The 21,275-nt window shown below is 35.8% G+C and overlaps 1 protein-coding gene across 1 annotated transcript in view; it reads right to left on the bottom strand.

Moving 5' to 3' along the window:
* The window catches only part of RYR2 (ryanodine receptor 2), a 794,727-nt gene that overhangs the window by 35,856 nt on the left and 737,596 nt on the right, over positions 1–21,275 (bottom strand). Inside the window, 7 exon segments of the mRNA XM_078156251.1 lie at positions 2,249–2,309; positions 6,779–6,912; positions 10,208–10,250; positions 11,752–11,882; positions 14,228–14,446; positions 15,298–15,374; positions 15,377–15,383. Of these exon segments, the coding sequence (XP_078012377.1) occupies positions 2,249–2,309; positions 6,779–6,912; positions 10,208–10,250; positions 11,752–11,882; positions 14,228–14,446; positions 15,298–15,374; positions 15,377–15,383 (672 nt within the window).

Here is a 21,275-nt window from a genome sequence, read left to right as displayed (position 1 = left end):
CTAAAGTACATGAAGAAGAGTAATATGAAACGAATCAGGGAAAACACACAGGAGCCAGATTACGGAGGGTCTCGAATCCCAGGATCAGAAATATATATTTGACTTGGTGTGCAGTGAGCAAGCACTACAAGTTTTGAGCACAGGGACAGTATGATTAAAGCAGTTTCTAAGGAAAAAAGCTGGAGCAGCGGTGGGGAGCAACAAGTTAGAGGCCAGAACCTGGAGGCAGAAATATCAGTTAAGAAGTCCTTACGACAGTCCAAAGAGAAAGAACGGAGGGCTGAGCGAAATTAGTTGAAATAGGATTGTGAAGAGCGCAACAAGTATAGGAGGATTTTGAAGGCAGAACTGACAGGAATTAACAATTGATTGGCTATTTGAGGTGAAGGAGAGGGAAGATTCAAAGATGACTGTGAGGTCATGATTCCTAGTAACTCTGAAGATGGTGCTACAATCAAATATACACAGAGAAATTTTAAGGAGGAGAGGTATGGGGAACAAATACGAATTAATTAAAAATGGAACTGGTGAGGATAATGTGGCTACAGAGACATTTTGATATAGAAAGGTGGACAAATAGGGGAATTTAATAATAATAGTTGATGTGTATGTAATACTTTGAGTACTGTAAAATACACACTTTGTTCTCATTTGATCCTCACAACAACCAAGTGAGGTAGGCATTATTATCCCAATTTTACAAATCAAGAAACTGAACCTCAGAAAAATGAAGTGACTTTCCATTGGTCAGATAGTGGGCAAGTGACAGGGGTAGAATCTGAATCTAGATCTGTCGACTCCAAATTTAGTGCTCTTGAAAACTTATCATGGAAAGAACATTACCCTACTATTAAGACAGCATGGATTCTAATGTTGGCTTCAGCATTTACCAGTTGTTTAATAATAATAACTTCATGTAGCAATTACTATGTGCTAGGCATTGTGCTAAGCGCTTTACAATTATTATCTCTACAGTTATTATCCTCACAACAACCCTGGGAGGTGGGTGCTATTATTTTCCCCATTTTAAGGAGGAGAAAACTCAAGTGACTTGCCCAGGGTCACACAGCTAGTAACGATTACAAGAGACTGTCTGCTAAGACTACATGTACATAAGGACCTGGAAGGGGTCTTATGGGTAATCTGTTCTAATCCTCTTACTTTAAAATAAGGAAACTCAGTCTCAGAGGACAGACTCAAGGTAACCCAAGGTAATATACCCAAGATAACACAGGTAGCAGAGGCAGAACTAGGATTCAAGCCCAAATTTTCTGACTCCAGACCCAGTACTCTGTCTACTATATTACATCTACCTCTGGAGACAGGGTCCCTTAGGGTTCTGAACAGGAGAAAAAAGTCTGGAAATGATATAGTCGGGGAATGAGACAGGGAACTGAAAAGGGATTTTAAGTACAAAATAAACTTCTTGAGGGCAGGACTCCCAGGACCTGGCACAGATTAGGCATTAAATAAATGTAGGCAGTACTACTAATGGAAAGCATCCTAGGGAGAGCTTAATAGATATTAAAGAATTATGGCTTTGTAGTAGGTCCCGCTGTATTTTCATAACTTTTTTCCTGACAAAGCTCAGCAGCCCAGGACAAAAAGCAGGTAATATAGGTAATGGAAATTGTTTTAAGGAAAAAAAAGGGGAAAAAACACCTGGATAAAATCCATAAATACATTTTGAGAATGGGTAAGAAAATAGTTTGTCCTTAAAGCAGGTAGATTCCAATGGATCCATTACTTTTTAATGATACTTTGACATCCTCGGAGACTCTATGTTTAGTCTAAAAATGCTTCTTAGTAAAGATTAATTAAGGAGAAGAGCAAAATAATTTCATAAGCCTCTCCTTTCAGAAAATGTGATTTTGCCAGAATGAATATTTCTTCAAATATTCGCGTGACCTGTTTTTTCACCTTCTCTAGATACTTGGGGTCAGCCAGTAAATAGGAAGTTATTTGCTTTCTTAAAGGTATTCATACCTTTCAAATGTAAATTAATTAGCATCATAATTTCTTTTCATTTGTAAATATAACACATTGTTTTAGCTGCTGAAAACAATCTGAATAAGTAGAGAAGAATTAAGTCATAATTTTGTTAAAAATTAACTTCGTTAAGTAAACTGATATTTTGAAAATTTTAAAACACATACACAAAACTTCTTTTGCATCTTATAAATGATAAAAGACATCGCTAAGTTAAAGAACATCTAATTTTGTAGTAGATTTATTAAAATAAACTTACATTGTCAGTGAAAACAACACCTAGTTTCCACATCTGATACTTCACATCAATTGAATTCAGCCTGGAATGGTGATAAAGAACATTATCTGTGAGAATACACACACACACACACACACACACACACACCCCCAAACACACAGACTTGGAATAACCCTATAGAATTTACTACTTCAAATGACAAAGCATTCCAGTGGATAAATGCCAATCCCATTTTTAAATGTGTCAAGAGAAGACTTCACAATATCTTTTGGTAATCCATTCCAACAACTTCTACAGTGTCAAAGTAAAACAAGCTTTAAATGCTGTCTCTTGCCATTTAAGAATATGACCTCTGAATCTGTCCCCAGTAGACCTTTCATGTTTTTCACCTTTTAAAGGCTGCATTAGTTTTATCTTAGGTAAAAATACAAATTCCTTCCAGTTTGCATTCCTGAAACTTGAATACTACATGCACATACATATGTGTATATGTGTGTATATATATATATATATATAGATAGATAGATATATAGATAGATAGATAGATAGATATAGATATATATATGTTTTGACAGTCATCAAAATTTTTAAAATTTGCTCATCTCTGTGTCTTGCACTGACTGTCCCCCAAGCTTGGAATGCCCTCCCTCCTTAACTTCTGCCATGAAGAATCCTCTCTTTCTTCAAGATGCAGCTCAAGGAGCATCTTCTCTATGAAGCCTTTTCTGATTTCCCTCAACTGCTAGTACCTTCCCTTCCAAATCACCCAGTATTTAAACTACTTCTTATGCATTTATAGTTATTCTCTTTAAACCTACTCTGTGCTAATGTATGAGTAGGGATTCTTTCACTCTCTGTATTGCCAATGCCTAGCACATAGTAGGCAGTTAATAAATACATAAATCTCATAAGCATGGACTATCCTGTGCTCTGAAGTTGCCCTCCCTTTGTACCAACTGTTTTATTCTCTGTTTACACTTAAAACAGAACTTAACTTCTGGCCAAATACAAGCAGCTGCTAATGGCTTTTTGAAGGTTTTTTCCTACCTCAACAGAAGTCAGGCTTCTTTTGCCACTGCTTATGCAGCAAATAATGAATTTGCCTTTAATGCTGTACTCTCTACTTTATCAAAAACAGAGCTCTTTAGCAGGTCCCATATGATCTTGTTGCGGTTGTTGTCACAAGCACTGAAGCTTCCCTCAGCACACATCCAAATGGATAAGGACATCATTGTACTCGCAGAGATAATAACTACTAAATGAAATCCAACATATGGTTATTATCTAATGTCACTGATGATCCCTAAATGGGTAAGACTGATGACTGATTTTATGAACCCTTACAAAACTTTTCTATGTTTTAATAATCTTTTCTTTCAGGAAGTGCTCCTTTAAGTCAAAACCATATCCAATTCACTATACTTGAGGCCTATTATTTTTTAATTCAATTACTTTGGTGATTAAAAAACAAAACAAAACAAGACAGGTAGCTGATGCCCTTCTAAATTTATACGGCTTTATTTAGAGAGACAGTAACTTACAGTGCAAAGATAAGGAGTAAGAAAACCCTGGTTCTAGTTCTGGCTATGACTAACTAAGGTATATAATTTAGAGCAAGCCTCTTTTCCTCTTTTGCCTCAATTCACTGTACAATGAGAAGATTAGGATAGTGGGTGGGGAACCTGCCATGTATGGCTTCAAGGCACAAGACAGTCCTTCTAACTTTATAATTCTATGATTTAATTATGTTATTTATGTGGAGACAGTCACTGCCTATCCTTTGTTTGACCTGTAGGCTAAATAACCTTGGCTCTTTTATCTCTTTTTTTATACGACCTATTTAAAACTTATGAATTATTATATTTATTTTAAACTTTAAGAGATGTCTCCTAGTTCCCGTATATTGTGATTTGATGAACATGCATCTGTTCACTCTATCCACCTCTTCATGGTTTCTTAAGACTTTGATCGTAGTCTCTGCCTTTGTCTTTTGAAACTGAAATATCCTCATTTTAAGTTTATTATCACTTCATTTCTTTAACTATTTTAGTTTTCAGAGCATCTTGAAGTGCACATTTCTTTTTAAATGTTGATATCAAAACAAAACAAAAAAGTCTAATTAAAGAATGGTTTTAATTAGAAAAGCAGTATTACTCTCTGGATAAAATGCTATGCATATACCTAATAATACCTTTGCTCCTACAGTATGATGGTTTTGGAGATGGTATACTTCGTTTCTGAAAAAGATACTCATTAGTAATGCTGTGCTCACAAGTAACTGAAAAGACTAACAGACAAGCAACTATATTTCCAATGGTACATGCAAGAGAAGATTTTTCTTTGGTTTAGAACTCTCAGAATTATAATATGTAGTAATTGCCCTCCTGTGTACCAGAGGAAAATCAGAGTAGCTAACTTGAGGAAAGTGCTATGTCCTGAGTTCTCCACAGTGATTTAGAGTTTTTTTCACACTAAATGATGGTTTTGACTAGACATGTGACTCTCAGAGGTGCTGTTAGAAATAACAGGATATTGTCATCATAAGCCTATGAGCAAGATGGATGTTTGTTGGTTTAAGTTTAGAGTGAATCTTCCAACTAGGCATTTACAAATGTATTTGTGTATATGTGTATATATGTATACATGTGTATATGTATGTATATATGTGTATATCTGTATTTGTATACATGTGCACACACACACACACACACACACACACATATACCTTAACCCCATTGATACATAAGATACACTGATTTGTAACTGAGTATAAGAGTATGTAGGTGACATATAGACTGTACAGTTATGATGAGGAGGGAGTTGAGAGAAGGAAACATGGGAAAGGGACAGGGAGAAGGTCAGGGATAAGAGCGGGGAGGGGAGGAGTAAATGTTTAGTTACCTAACTTTTTGTTTGCCCTTACCTATCCAATTGCACAGATCTATGCAGAACAGGACCACAGATAACTGCATATCATTGAAAGGTGGCAATCTTTTTGATAGACACTTGTATGTCTAACTTTCCCTTTTATCTCAGATAATCTCTAAGATTACTTACACACTATCACTAAAACAATTATTTGTATTGAACTACATGTTCAAATTTTACAAAGATTTTGAAAGGCTGCATAAGCATAGGCCTTTTGGTTTAGGCAATTGTGGTTAAGTGATTTGCCCAGGGTCACACAGCTAGTAAGTATCATGTGTTTGGTCTGAGGCCACATTTGAACCCAGGTCCTCCTGACTTCAGGGCCAGTGCTCTATCCACTGCAAGACCTAGCTATCCTTTTTTTCTTTTTTCCGCTAGGCAATGTGGTTAAGTGACTTGCCCAGGGTCACACAGCTAGTAAGCTCTATCCTCTGCACCACCTATCTGCCCCTAAGCATGGGTCTTTTAAAGATAAAGAAAGTATCATTTTACAGAAAGAATTTCCACACTAGCCATTCTCCAAACTGATGAAGTCACTGGTTCAAACTCCCTCCTCCCCCTCAAAAAAATTATAAAAATCAGGAAAGCAGAGTAATGTTGTAGATGACAACATTATTTTTAAAAAGTATGCATTAAAGAGAAGAATAAAGACCAGGAAATAAAATCCTTGATCTTAATTTTCTTTTTCAAATATGGTAACTTTGCTTTTTACATTCCCATAATTTATTATGAGGCAGATGTCAGTAAATAGTTGAACAGTGAGTTTTTAATTACTCTTCAACAAAATGAAAAAAAAAATTCTTCACTAAAGAAAGCCAGATTGTGAACAGGTGTCTTAATGGGACAATTGGGGAGCTTTTCAAAATTCTGAATTAGTATGTGTGAATTAGTTTTTATGAAGCCTAACTCTTACATGTGATTTCTAAATTTTGTAGTTATTTGATTCATTAAAAAGGATTTACCATCTAGTTTATAGTACAGTATAGCTTCAAAGAGGAAGACGAAAGCAATATCAAGAATGGAATATTCACCATACAAGTAAAATCAGGCTCTATATTCCCTGGTCTCCTAATCATCTTCCTTTCATGTAAGTGTATAGATCACAATTACTTTCAATCTAGAACTCAGAGAAATTTGAATTATGTTTCCGAATATTTTTGTAAAATGATATTATGAAAACCCTTTTTTTTGGCCTAGTAATAGGCATCACTTACAGTTTCTTTAGTGAACTAATTTTGCTCCTCAGACAAAAAGACCCTTGCCAAAGATAAATAACTCATATTTGCTTGCCTTTACCTTGATAATAATAAAGTAGAATTCCTACCTTCTTCATTAATGGTATGCTTGACTTTATTATTGACAAAATATATGCTTCCTAATATACGTAACTTGCAGTTAGCAATTAATATTTAACATAGAAACACTGCTCTTTAGGTGTGGGGAATAAAACTAAACTAATGGGAAGAGATCAAACACTACACAGACATAATATATCTAAATCCATCCATACTTATTAGTATTTTCTGTTCTCTTCTTTTTTAGGGTGGCAAAAACATCTATGATATGGAAAGATGAGGAATGAATTTTTAAATGCTTGATTTTAAGGCAGGAGGAAATACTCACACAGCTGATAAGGAGCTGTCTTTCTTTGGCTTTTTCTTTTCTCGTGCATCACTGAAATCTAGAGCAGCTTTATCCATGCCTAGTAATTCACTGATTCTATCTCGGCCATAGAATTCTCCATACTTATCCATAACCTGAAAGTAAGATAAAGGAAGAAACATATTTTTGCTAGTTTCAAGTCCCAAATAAATTTCATTTTCTTCATGTGAACACAAACATTAAGGTTTTTTTTTCTGCCTTTCCTATATTTAATGTTTATTTGGAATCACATTGCTTCATAATAAATAAATAAAATCAATTAAAGCCTCCAAAATATACTACTTGAATATGGCTCATCCACTTTAGCCTCACTGGCCCGCAGGAATCTATACATTGTAGGCATAGCAGTTGTTTAATTCATTATTCTCTTCACTCATAGGGAGTTATTTGCTGTCATAACCAAGTCTACCACTACGTGCTGTTCATTTACTTCATTAGGAAATGAAGAACCCAGGCTCTAATCTGGGTAAAAAGTAGACTCACAGTCCATCCTGGAAAGGCTAAAGTCAAGATTTGGGGCTTTCTGTTCATCTCTGTTCTGGGATTCATTCACTCCTAGACTATCTGCCATTTCTGTTAAAGCCCCTGAAATAACACTAACAATAAATATGAGGGAAAAGAAGGAAGAGAGGAGGAACAGAAAGGATAAAAAAGAGGAAGAACAGGGTATAATAGTGAAGACAAAGAGAGGTGATACAAAAGAAAAAGTGGGGAGAAAGGACAATATGAGAAGTGAGAAAATAAAGAGAAAACTAATGAGGAAGAAAAAAAGGAAAATCTAAGTTTAGTGGATAAGGAAAAGCTAATTTTGTAGGTATAGGTTTTTAGTATAATAAACACACAAAAAACAGTAGCAGCAATTAAAATGGCATTTATTAATATATTTTTAAAGTATTATGTCATCAGGAAAGGTTTTCAGTTTGTAATATCCTAAGCTTTAAAAGACTGAAGCTCTGTTGGAGTTAAGCAGGGTCTCAACATGAAAAATGTATTTCTTATTCGCTGTCAGTGAAATTTAGGAACTATCAACAGCATGGCCAATACATGGCCCAGAACCAAATGGGTTTCCCCAGACCAGGTACATTCCTGAAGGAACTCTCATAACTCATTTTTTTTAACCAGTACTCAGGGATTCCTTCTGAGAATATTAAAATATGTCTCATATCTAAGTTTCTACAGAAAGGCCTTGGGCTCCAATGCAAGAACTCAGGTTAATAATCTATCAAATGAAGTACAGGTTTTATTTTACTAAAGAATAAATATGAAACACAAAGGCCTCACATTAGAGCTAATAAACAGTCAAGTCAGCTCACTTTCTCTCACCAGGAAGCTGGAATTAACCCATGGAACGATGAATTCTCCAGGTTCATTACTTCTCTGGGCTTCCTCTACTCTCCTCCACACACACATCAGTCCAAAGTGCCTCCTGCCTCCTCTCTCTCCCTCTCTGTTTTTTTCACATTGTGGCTCTTTATGCTCCCATGGTTCTGCCTCCTGCTAGGTCTAGGAACTTGCAAACTTGCTCTCCAAGTTTGGCATTTTCTGGAAACTTCTACTCCCTCTTGAGGAGGGAGTTCAGAAAATTGGTATTTTCTAGGAACCCCTTAGTTATTCCTCCACAGCTGTTCCCTTGCTGCCAGCTTTCTCATTCCTGGAACTCCAGACTTAACTGAGGAACTCTTGTCATGGTTCTAAGCAGCTATCTACTCTGGGGGAAATGCAGACAGGGAGGCCTCTCCTCCAGGAAATGAGATTCTTCTTCCCCTGAAACTTAGCTTATTATAGGGCAGCTGAAATTCTAACAGTTCAGAGACAAGGAACCATAACTTAGGGTGTTAAAGGACAAAATCAATTAACTATAAATAGGTTCAATAAAGGATACAGAATCAATTTGTCATTTGTTAAATCTTCTAAAAGTACATACTCTAATTATTCATCTATTCACGTAAACTCTAGCTTCAGATAAGAGGTTTCCTCTGAACTTTTACTTTTTTGATTTAAATAAAAAATGAGCAATAGCAACCGACAGGGTATAGGCCCTGGAAACTTGCTCATCTCAGTATAATCCTTTCAACCGTCCTTGCTTTGTGGCTTTGACTCAACTCCAATTTCCAATTCTCTGTTACCTGTAAGCCAGCCCAGCCCTCATTGTCTGCACTTGGCCCCACCCTAGACCACCACTCCTTGATTCCCTTTAAACTCTTTGCTATGTCCCAGGTCCCTGGCATTCATCTGGGCCACCCTGATCTTCTGGGTCCTTCTCTGTTACCTCCCAGTCACCTCAGTCTACTTGGCCACTCCTAGATCCTTTCCACAGTCTTTCTGCATATAAGGTCCATCTTGCCCACCCATTAAATTGCTCAGATTTCTCGAGTCTGGCCTGGCTGTATTGGCATCACAAAGGCTCATATTCCTTAAGAGTCTGGCCTACTTGTCAATACAAGTGTCACAAATGCTCAGATTCTTAAAATCTGGCAAATAGTGTGAATTCTTAAAATCTTGCCCATCTCAATCGGTGCTCTAATAAACCTTATCTCTGACTGAAAGAAGGCGTGAGTCAAATTCATTTGAGGCAGGACCCCCATCTTTTGCCCTTGAATTTCAAGGTTCCCAGCAGCCCTAGACTGCAACAGTAACAAAGTGCTGATCCATTTACAAGTGATTATTTTAAAACTGTGCTTAAACTAGGCATGTGAACACTGTACAGAACAAGTATGTGAAAAGAGAGGAGAGCTACTTTTTTCCCCCTGCAATTATGCCTAGCAAGATATTCTGAGTTGGAATATTTCCCTCAGGTTTCATGTGGAATGCAAGATGAGTTGTCATTAGATGATCAGAACCCTTCAAGAAATATTTGAAAGGACCATGAAAATCAAAGAGCAATTCAAAAGCACTAAAAGAAAACCCTACTGAGGAACAATCTTTCAAGCTGAGATAATTTTTAAAAAACCAGTCTTCGTAACTGCTTTTTACTTTTTTATTCCTATAGTGGAAAGGAAGAGGCAAAGTCTGGGGTTTTATCCAGCTATTACATAAGATAATCACTTTGGGACAACTTTGATTTTTTTTTACCATCTCAAAGGGTTTTTTTAAACCATTTTAGATCAAAATGTACAGTGCAATTTTAGACTCAGATAAGTCAGAGGTAACTGTAGTTATTGGGTTTTGGGGCATTTATTTGGCAACCGGATAGTATAGCTATTTAAAAAATTCCATTCTTTAAATTCAGATTCCAATCTAATTCTTGAAACAATGTAAATAAGCATGTAAAATATTCTGATTCCCATTTTACACAATGATTCAATACTAATTGCATACAAAAATTAAAATCTGCATTGTACTTCGAAAGGGTGGGGAAGGAATAAGAAACTCCCTTATAAGAAACATTACCTTTCTTTTTACAAATTTGTCCCAATAGTTGTTGGGAAATGACCTAAAAAAAGAGAAAGAAATGCATATTTTATAAATCAAGCATTTAAACAGAAAAAAATCATACATATGTTGGGAAAACAGCTGGTAATTTATTTTTACTAAATCTTCAAACATATATTCTCTTTAAAAACAAATAATTCAATTCAATAAAAATTTATTAGATACCTACTATGGGTTGTAGGAGCACTTAGGTGGTAAAATAGATAGAGTGCCAGCCCTGGAGTTAGGAGAACCTGAATTCAAGTCTAGCATCAGACATTTACTACATGTGTGACTCTGGGCAAGTCACCTAACCCTGTTTGCCTCAGTTGCTCATCTGTAAAATGAGCTGGAGAAGGAAATGGCAAACTACAGCCATATCTCTGCCAAGAAAACCCCAAATAGTGTCATGAAGACTCAGACATGATTAAATCAATATAACAACAAATGGGCAGAGATCACAAGATGTGCATATTAAGATACTGAAGAAAAACCATACATATATCATACAAAGGTATACAAACATATATATATATATATATATATATATGTGTGTATAATATGTTAATATATCTACTATTTATATTTTAAAATCTGTTACAAGGGAAGAGTTGCTGAGGAATCAGAATGACGTATTTAGAAATGAAAGTAATGTAAGAAGAAAGACATCAAAGATAAATAAAAATCAAATACGGACCAAGCATAAACTAATGTCCACAAAAGGGATAATTATGAGTAAAATTCTCATTAAGAAACAGTTGTTTCTTAAGTTATAAACTTGCCAGTATATCCTCTGTTACTCTTTTGTTATAGGTATTTTAGCCTGTTTTTAGTTGCATAGTATCCTAGACAGAGTTAGAAGGGATCTAAATGCCATCTAGTTCAGCTGCCTCAATTAAATAATACAAACTTTTCAAGAAATATTGTATGACAATTTTTTGTACTTAAAGGAATGATTTTCTTTTCTGAATTAACATTTACCTATAATACTCAGGAGCCATTAAAAGTTGGATAATGACTTCACAGATTTAAAGTAAGAGAAAAAATTTTTTTTTCCTTTAAGACTGTATAATTAACTTATCCACTACATCTTATGTTACCGTTTGATGACATTTCAACACAGTTAGGATCATATGTGCCTATGTAGTTATGTGTGAAGTTCAGTATTTTGACCTTAATGTCATTTATTTCCTTTAATGAATACTTTTTCTTGTCTTTGTATTTTGGGCTGAGATAATCCCATTCCTGGAGATTAGGTAACTCTAGTAGCACATTCCCAGCAACAAATGGTAATGGATGGTGAATTCTGTTACTACTGTGGGAATGAAGTAAATGACACTTTTATTACAATCTTCAAAACAAAGGGGTAAAAATGATGACATCATTAGGAGGCTGACTGCTCAGTGTTTTGATTTTCTTTGTTAAGTAAATGACTTCTGACTACATTGCAGCTTCTCTAGAAATTTTTTTTAACTTTTCAAAATTTTGGAGCACAAATATTTCCAATACAATTCTATACTCACTGAGTATTGATTACAAGTCTATCCCACTGGCCTTTAATATCATCTTCAGAAGGCTGTTCTGTAATGTAAAGCCCATCAAATTCCAATTTCCGTGCTACTTCTTTTTCTCGCTTAAAAATAACCAATGGAACCTGCAGTTGAAGAGTAAATGCATTCAGAATTAGTATAAATTTTCTGGTATCTTTAGTGGCTAGCATAAGTACAAAATAGTTGTTGGGGGAAAATATTTCTCATGTATTTAAAGGAAACCAAAAATTAAGTTAAAACAAACTAACTAACGATAATACTAAAACATTACAGATTGCTACACGTATGGGTGTACATATTTTTTCACATGCATAAGAAACTAAAAAATGCTTATCTAAAAAGAACTACTGACAGCCTTATTTTCGAATAAAAATAAAAAAGACAATGATGGTTATCTAAGAGGGTATTTTATTCAGCTGTTTATACAGTAATGTAGATGGGGAAAATTGGTGAGGATATCCTTCATCATTTGATTCCTTCCCCACCCTCCCCAACCCAACAGATCAAATTAAAGAAAGGATTGATAGGTAGATCAACAAAGTGTCAGCCTCTGCCTGCAACCATCCCATCCCCAAGGAGATAGAACAAGTCACCTCTTAAAGCATCCATTCTACTTTTAGACAACTGTAATTATTTAGAAAGTTTTGCTTGCTATCAAATAAACTGACTTCTTTGCTCCTCCCACCCACTGTTTATAATTCTGTCCCCAGCAACCAAATAGAACAAATCTAATACCTCCTTTAATTGACAATCCTTCAAATGCTTGAAGACAGCTATCATATTCTCCCCCAAGCCTTCTCTTCTCCAGGCTAACCATTCTAGTTCTTCCAATCTATCCATATACAACATGCACTCAAGACCATTCACCATTCTAGCTGATATCCTTTGGGTACTACTCAGCTTTTCAGTGTCCTCCTCAACTATGGTGCTCAGAACTGAATATAATATGCCAGATGAGGTCTGAAAAGGGCAGTATATGACCCTCTTAATGAAGCTGAAGACTGAATTAGGTCTTTTGATTTTGAAGTCATACTGCTGACTCTTACTGAATTTACAATCTGCTAAAACCCCTATAATTTTTTCAGATAAACTACTTTCTAATTATGCTTCTTCCATATTATAATTGTGAAGCCAATTTTCTTTGTACCTAAGTACAAGGTAGGCACTTACCTACCTACTGAATTTTATCTGATTATGCCTACTGAATTTTATCTGATTAGATTCAGCCCAGTGCTCTAGTCCAGAAGTGTCACCAGACTAAAATGTAATTGGGAAATATTTAACAAAATAAATAAAAATACAATAAAACATAGATACTGTTAATGTGATTTTCTAAGTCAATATGAGCCCACAAAGATCCTTATGTATAGTTTAATGGCCCTTGGCTTCTCTTTGAGTTTGACATCACTCTCTAGCTATTAAGATTCTTTTGAATTTTGACTGTCATTCACAGTGTTAGCTCTCCCTCCCATCTGCAAATCTGATTAGCATATATACCACAGATTCCTTTATCAGTTGTTGATAAAAATGTTAAAATGTGAATTTTGATATCCAATTGTTTTACTATCTAATCTACTGATCCTTTATTCCTTACTAGCATGTCAAAACCAACATTTTTAAAGCTTTATTTATCACTAACCCTTAAAACCTATTCTTTCCCATGATTCCATATTTCTATGGATGGTGCACCACTCTTATAGTTAAATCTTGTAGGTATCTTTGATTCTTTCCCACTCCTCATTCCCTATATCTAATTTGTCAGCAATCTGCATTCATAACAGGGCAATCATATCTAATATAACTTTAGAGTGAACCAGGTTATAGTGAGATTGCCAAGTGATTACTGAATGCTATATAATTTTAATAGAAGTGATATAACACATCTTACACTTTTAACAGGTAATTCAACTAAAAGTTGCTCTGAATGCAGTAGAGGGGATAATGGAGGAAGGCAAAGTAGTAGTAGATATGATATAAAAATCAAAAAAAGGGAGGAAGAAATAGAAATTAAAAAAAAATAGATGAGAGGCATTTTAGTGGGACAATGAATGGAGTGGTAAGAAGAGAAAGTGAGATCAGAAGCCTGAAAGCAAATGATAGCATGAATGCATGCTTGAGTGAGGTACTTCATTAAAATGTCTATTATCTTTAGTTGGAAAATAATCCTTCTAATTTTAGTCAAATAAATGGAATGTTGCAACAGAATTAGAACTATTAGAAACTCGGCAAAAAGCATGTCAGAAGAGTAAGCTGCTCTCAAGAGGTAGTTTAGCTAATCTATAAAGTGCATACAGTATTTTATGAAAGCCCTTAATTATCCTACCAGTACTCTAGACTTTATTCTAGAGGACTGAAAATTTTCTTTCCAAGTTGAAGGGCTGGAATGATTTTGACTACAGAAAAACACACACACACACACAAATACCTTTGTGGTCCCTTACTATCTTACTTTCAAGCAATAGTATCCAATGATGCAAAAGAAGGAGATAACTGTGTGGAGAATGGCGAGGATCCGAAGTGTAGGCTCCATGTAGCCACTGCTCTCTTCTAGAACATAGTGTACTGTAATGAGTCGATGTGATGTGCTGTCCAGACTACTTATTCTGGAATTTTCACTTGCACTTGGGGAAGGAATTTCCTTTCCTTCTACCACAGAAGAAGTAGAGACCTAATTCAAACCATTTAGAGTCCAATCAGCTTCTTGAAATTAAAAAGCATTACTTTCATTTTTAAACACAAGATGATAAAACACTAGAGACATGCTCTTCTTTTTAAAGGAAAATAGTTGAACATGGAGAAGTTTTTTGTTTTGTCTTTTTTGTTTTTAGGCCATTGGGGTTAAGTGACTTGCCCAGGGTCACACAGCTAGTAAGTGTCAAGTGTTTAGTCTGAGGCCGGACTTGAACTCAGGTCCTCCTGACTTCAGGGCCGGTGCTCTATCCACTGCACCACCTAGCTGCCCCCAGAAAATGGAGTTTAAAAAAAAAGAAAAGAAAAGAAAAGACTAAAAGTAAAAGGATATATATCACAATGTAGATTACTATTTTGTAAAAAAGTAGTAATATGGAGATTTGAACCCTTTACAAATTTTCTGATCTAACAGAAATAAGCTGAGACCTATAGATAACACAGGGAGAAAAGCAGACCATAATTTTCCATAAAATTAAACATGATAAAGTAAAGCAGTGAAATATTCCAGTGAGTCATTCTAGTATTTCTAACAGCCTAATTGTAATCAGACAGACTAGCCTGGGACTAATAATGGGGAAGCCTATGCTCAAGAAGGGTTTCTCTGCCAATGGTCTTAATTTGGTTAGGATTAATAAAACTAACCTTGGTCTTTCCAAAAATTTCAAGAATGTAATTGGGTATATACAAGTTTCCCTCTTTCATGAAATCATATCTTTAGAATGGCTATAACAGATGTACTCAGCTTACACATTTGTGAAACTTTAAAACTCTAATTTCATTTCCAGAATTCAACATGTAGCATTTAAAATAAAGAAGAGATATGCATACCTTATAAAAGAGCAGGATAAAGTTGATTGCAAATGCAACAAATAGGGCTAACATCCTCATGTTGTAAAAGTTGCGGCAAAGTAGTTCTGAAGATGATTTAAAAAAAATATCATGTTAAAACATCACTAGAAGGTGGGATCTGGGACTTACACTCCATGAAATACTTGCTGACCTATCTAAAACCTTTTTAAAATAAAAAAAAAAATTACTCCAAATAAAAATTACTCAGCTGAAGCAACTAAGAAACACTTGAGTTAGCCAGTAACCAGTCTTCCTGAACTCCCCAGATTTCAGAATGATATTAAATCATAAATATTAAAGAACAACAAGAATAAAGAGGGGGGGTTTCTCCTTTGTTTTGTTCTTCTACTCAACAATTACCAAACAACAACAAACAAACAAACAAGGTAGTCAGGATAAGCCAAAGATTTGGACATTAAACCCAATACATGATAACTGGTCACTCAGTATTCTGATTATTTAGCAATCGTTGTAAAAAAAACCTGATCTTTCTGGGCAAAAGCTAAGAAACATGAAAAAAATGATTGGAGACTGAAGAACACCAGAGACATAATTCTTTAGGATAGGGCTGGTCATGGAATCCAGCTGAATTGAAGGGGCATAAATGGTAGACTAGGGCAGAAATCTACAATGACAAATGTTGGCCATCAGAAGCAGTGACAGAAATGGCAAGCAGCAGACAATCTGACTTTAGAAAGAAAATCAGTGACAGAAACCAAAGACATAGGAGCGCTACAGTCTGGCAGACAAACTCCATTTCAATAGCTCCTACAGTAAGCACTGCTCCATTGTACATACATCACCCACAGGTCAGCTCTGCAGTGTGTATGGAGTACTAAAGTGATATCTTCAATTCAGAAACCCTAATGGGCCTCAATGAGCTTTGATAAGGTCCCATTAGGCACAAGGTGGTTATTTGTGGTGATACACAAAGAGACCAAATATTGAGGAAGCAGGTTTAGGTAATGTGGCACAGTGGCAAGAGAAACGGATTGTGAGTTAAAGAACTGTGTTTAAATCCTTGATCCATCACTATTCGTATGACTGCAGTTGTTCTGTTGTGTCTGACTCTTCGTGACCCCATTTGGGGTTTTCTGGGCAAAGATACTGGAGTGGTTTGCCATTTCCTTCTCCAGTTCATTTGACAGATGAAGAAACTGTGGCAAACAGGGTTAAGTAATTTGCCCAGGGTCACACAGCTAGTGTCTGAGGTCAGATTTGAACTCAAAGAAAAAAGTCTTCCTGACTTCAGGCCTGGCACTGAATCCACTGCGTCACCTAGCTGTCCCCGTATGACTGTAGGAATGTCCCTTAACCTTTCTAGCCCTTATCCTTCTCATGTGTAAAATGAAGGGTTTGGAACAGATGGACTCTGAGGTCTCCTCCAGCTTTAAACCTGATCCTATGATCCTCGAAGAATTTTTAAACCTTGTTTTTCTTCAAAGTTCTGGGTGTTATATCTATGAAGACAAAATAAAACAACTGTTCCCCTCAAGTCTACAAATAGGGCTAATGACTTCATTTTACTAAAGTATCACCTTTACTGGCATCACTTGTTTCTTTCTTGTATGTACAAAGAAGGTGCATTACTGAATAATGAAGAAATCTCAAATAGTGTTTTGAATGATGCTGGCATGTCAAAGGATGCTGAAAAAAATAGTGAAGATGATAAGAAAATTATTTGTGAGAAGGCCACCTTCATCTTCAATTCTTTTACTTTTGGAGAAAGGCAGCCATGTCCTATTGTTCAGGAGGTCAAATGGCTATACATGCCTAAGAAAGTAGGACCAGTAAGCAAACTAGCATCACAGGCTTTTGCAAGCAAAAACTTTTAGTGACAATACCGATTAGTTCAATGCTTCACATCAAGTGATAGCTGCAACCATAGTTACAGCAGAGCATATTCTGGGATGTTTTTAATGAGACACTAAATCATCAAGAAAACATCAACTTAAATTCAGTAAGCTCTGTTTAAGAAGACAGAGAAGCATAAAGGACATTTTACGAAGATTTCAATAAAAAATTAAAACTAAAAACTTAACATTAATTCTCTACTTTTCTGGATACAAAATTACCCAGAATAATCCACTCCCCTAAAAATATCACATATGAGGTTTTACTGTACTTGCAAATTAATACTTCAGAATTATGTATTTATTTTCAAGACCAGCAAAACATGAAACAGCACTCTCAAGTGGGCAGTTTAGTATTTTTAAAAATTTAATATTTTACTTTTTCCCAATTACATGTAAAAAACAATTTTAATATTCTTTTTTTTTCAAATTTTGAGTTCCAAATTCTCTCCCTCTTTTCTCATCCCACCTAATTTAGAAGGCAAACAATTTTACATAGATTATACATGTGTAGTCATGAAAAAACGCATTTCCTTGTAAGTCATGCTGTAAAAGAAAACAGATTAAAAAAAACTGAAGAAAAATAAAGAAAAAGTATCTTCCATCTGCATTCAGGCTCTACCAGTTCTTTCTCTGTAGATGGACAGCACCTTTTATCATAAGTTCTTCAGAATTTTCTTGGATCATAGCATTGCCACAAACAACAAAATTATTCACAGTAGGTCATCATACAATATTGCTGTTACTGTACAATGTTCTCCTGGATCTGCTCATTTCACTTTGCATCAGAGTTCATCAATCTTTACAGGTTTTTCTGACAGCATCCTGCTCACCATTTCTTATAGCACAACAGTATTTCATCACAATCATATACAACAACTTGTTCAATTATTCCCCAATTGATAGACATAGTTCCAAATTGCTCTACAGAATGGTTGAATCAATATACAACTCTACCAATAGTGCATTAGTGTTTAAATTTTCCCACATCACCTCCAGCAGTTGTCATTTTCCTTTTCTGTCATATTAACCTATCTGACAGGTGTGTGGTGGTAGCTCAGAGTTGTTTTAATTTGCATTTCTCAAATAGTTATTTAGAGCATTTTTCATATGACTACAGATAGTTCTGATCACTTTGATTAATTGAGGAATCACTCTTGTTTCTATAAATTTGACTCAGTTCTCTATATATTTGAGAAATTTGCTTTCTATGCTCTTTTTGAGTTTTGTAATAGAAAGTCAAAATTTCTATCCAGCTCTGGTCTTTTCATCAGAAATGCTTGGAAGTTCTCTATTTCACTGAATATCTATTTTTCCCCTTAAAAGGTTTTGCTGGGTGGTTGATTTTTGGCTGTAATCCTAGCTCTTTTGCCCTCTAGAAAATTATAATCCAAGCTCTTTGATCTGTTAAAGAAGAAACTGCTAAATCTTGTGTTATTCTGACTGTGGCCCATGATATTTGAATTGTTTCTTTTTCACTGCTTGCAATATTTCCTCCTTGAACTGGGTGCACTGGAATTTGGCTGTGATATTCCTGGTAGTTTTCATTTTGGGGTTTTTTTCAGGAGGTGATCAGTGGATTCTTTCAGTTTCTATTTTACCTTCTGGTTCTAGAATATTAGGACAGTTTTCCTTAATAAATTCTTGATAGATAATGCCTAGCCCCCCCCCTTTTTTTGATCACAACTTTCAAGTAGTCCAATAATTTAAATTATTTCTCCTGGATCTATTTTCCAGGTCAGGTGTTTTTCCAATGTGACATTTCACATTTTCTTCTATTTTTTCATTCATTTGATTTCGTTTGTTTCTTGATGTCTCATAGAGTCATTAGCTTCCACTTGCCCAATTTCAATTTTTAAGGAATAATTTTCTTCAGTGAGCTTTTGTACCTCCTTTTCCATTTTCCAATTCTGCTTTTTAAGGAATTCTTCTCTCCAGCGATTTTTTGTATATCTTTTTCCATTTGGCTAATTCTGCTTTTTAAAACATTCTTCTCTTCACTGGATTTTTGTGCCTCTTTTACCATTTGGCCTATTCTTTTCTTCAAGGTGTTGTTTTCTTCAGTATTTTTTTATGTGCCTCTTTTACAAAGGTGTTGACTCTTTCTGTCATGATTTTCTTGCATTACTCTCATTTCCCTTCCCAATTTTTCCTCTACCTCTCTTACTTGATTTTCAAAATCCTTTTTTGAGTTCTTCCATGGCTTGGAGCCAATTCATATTTTTCTTTAAGGTTTTGGATGTGGGAATTTTGACTTTATTTTCTTCTTAAGGTGTATTTTGATCTTCCTTGTTACTATAGTAACTTTCTATAGTCAGGATCTTTTTCTGCTGTCTGCTCATTTTCTAGCCTATTCCTTGACTTTTAACACGTTAGTATATATGGAGACCTATTTCTAGAGTGGAGGGAAGACTATTCCAAGATTCAGGGTTTTTTGTGTGGTTGTTTTCAGAGGTAATTCTGGGGACCTGTAAGTTTTCAGTTCTACCTACCTAGGTGGTATGATCTAGCAAGAGGTGTTTATTACTCTCCTATATTGTGAATTGGTCTATAAGCGACTACAAGCACTCTTTTCCAACTTGGAACTTTGACTAGGGTTTCTGCTCCCCTGTGGCCCCAGCTGTGGTGTGCTCCTTCTCCCTCTGGGACTGAAACCCGGGACTATGACACAGATCCAAGTATAGGCAAAGCAACAGAGTCCTGCTCCCAATGCCTGCAAAGGGAACCCCGTAATCACCTTCTCACCAGTTGTTCAATACCTTCACTGTCTGTGCACTGAGAGGTCCAGAAACCACCACTGAAGCCACAGATTCAGTTGCCCCCAAGGCCGGTTCCTGTTTTGCTAGGGACTAGTCAATGCCTGGTTGGCTTGGAGTGAACTGTGCTCCACTCTCACACTGGTGCAACTGACCTTTTTTGCCAAACTTGTAAGTTGTCTTGGGCTGGAAAACTGTTTCACTCTGTTCTTTTGTGGGTTCTACTACTCTAGAATTTGTTTTGAGCCATTATTTAAAGGTATTTGGAGGGGTCTGGGGAAGAGTTCAGGTGAGTCCTCTGCCTTTTCTCCAACATCTTGACTCTGCCCCGCAACAATTCAGTATTTTCAAAAACTATTTTTTTTCCAGGATCTTTGATTAGGGACATTCTAAATTTCTGAATCTGATCAATAGATAGTATTTTATCCTCCCTCTCATTCCCTAAAGTTTTTACCTGTTTCTTAAGGTCTCTCATACAAAATTTTTATTGATTTTAGACATATGAAAGGATTACCGTTTCCTGTGAAAATGCTTGGTGGCTTGAACGGCCTGGCTGTGAGCTCAGAATCAGTCTACTGTGACATGGCAGCCAAAAAAGTTAATGTTATAATAGGCTACACTGAGAAGCACAGTATTCAGAACTTTAGATATGAGAGGCCTGTACTTTTTATACTGGTAGGACTACATTTAGAGTACATAAGTCAAAGTTCAGTTTTGGGCAATACATTTTAGGTCCAGAAGATGCTGGCCAAGTTGGTGACAGAGAGGTCGAAGGTACCAGGGATATTTAGCTTGGAAAATAGAAGATTCAGTGAGGACACGATAGCAATCTTCAAGTCTATAGGATCGTGGGATCATAGATAAGGAGATCTGTAAGAGATTTAAGAGACTACCTAGTCCAACACCCTTACTTTACAGTTTAGAAAATTGAGGGCCAGGTTGGTTAAGTTACTTATTGTCCAAAGTCACATGAGTATTAAGTAGCAGAAACAGGTTTTGGACTCAGGTCCCCTGATACAAGAGCTAGTGCTTTTTCTACTTTACAGCTGCTGCCCATTCTCTGAAGGTTAGTCTTATAGAAAAGGCATCAAGAGACTTGCTATGTTTGGCTAGAAAGCGTAAAAGTATGAACAATGGATAGAAGTTGCAGAGAGGCAGATTTAGGTTTGATGTCAGAGAAAACTTGTTAACCATTAGAGCTGATCTAAAGTGAATTATGCTATCTTGGTGGTAGTTGGTTCCCTTATGGTGAAGGTCTTCATGCAGAATCTAGATGACTATGTATTCTTGGACAGGAAGAATCTGATTAGATAGTCTCTGAGGTTCCTTTTAGTTTCAGACTCTGTGG

The sequence above is a fragment of the Phascolarctos cinereus genome, unplaced genomic scaffold (assembly GCF_003287225.1).
Source record: "Phascolarctos cinereus isolate Bilbo 61053 unplaced genomic scaffold, phaCin_HiC Scaffold_5;HRSCAF=322, whole genome shotgun sequence".
NCBI lineage: Eukaryota > Metazoa > Chordata > Mammalia > Diprotodontia > Phascolarctidae > Phascolarctos > Phascolarctos cinereus.
Note: the sequence above shows the minus strand (reverse complement) of the source record. Positions and strands in the feature narration are given on the sequence as shown.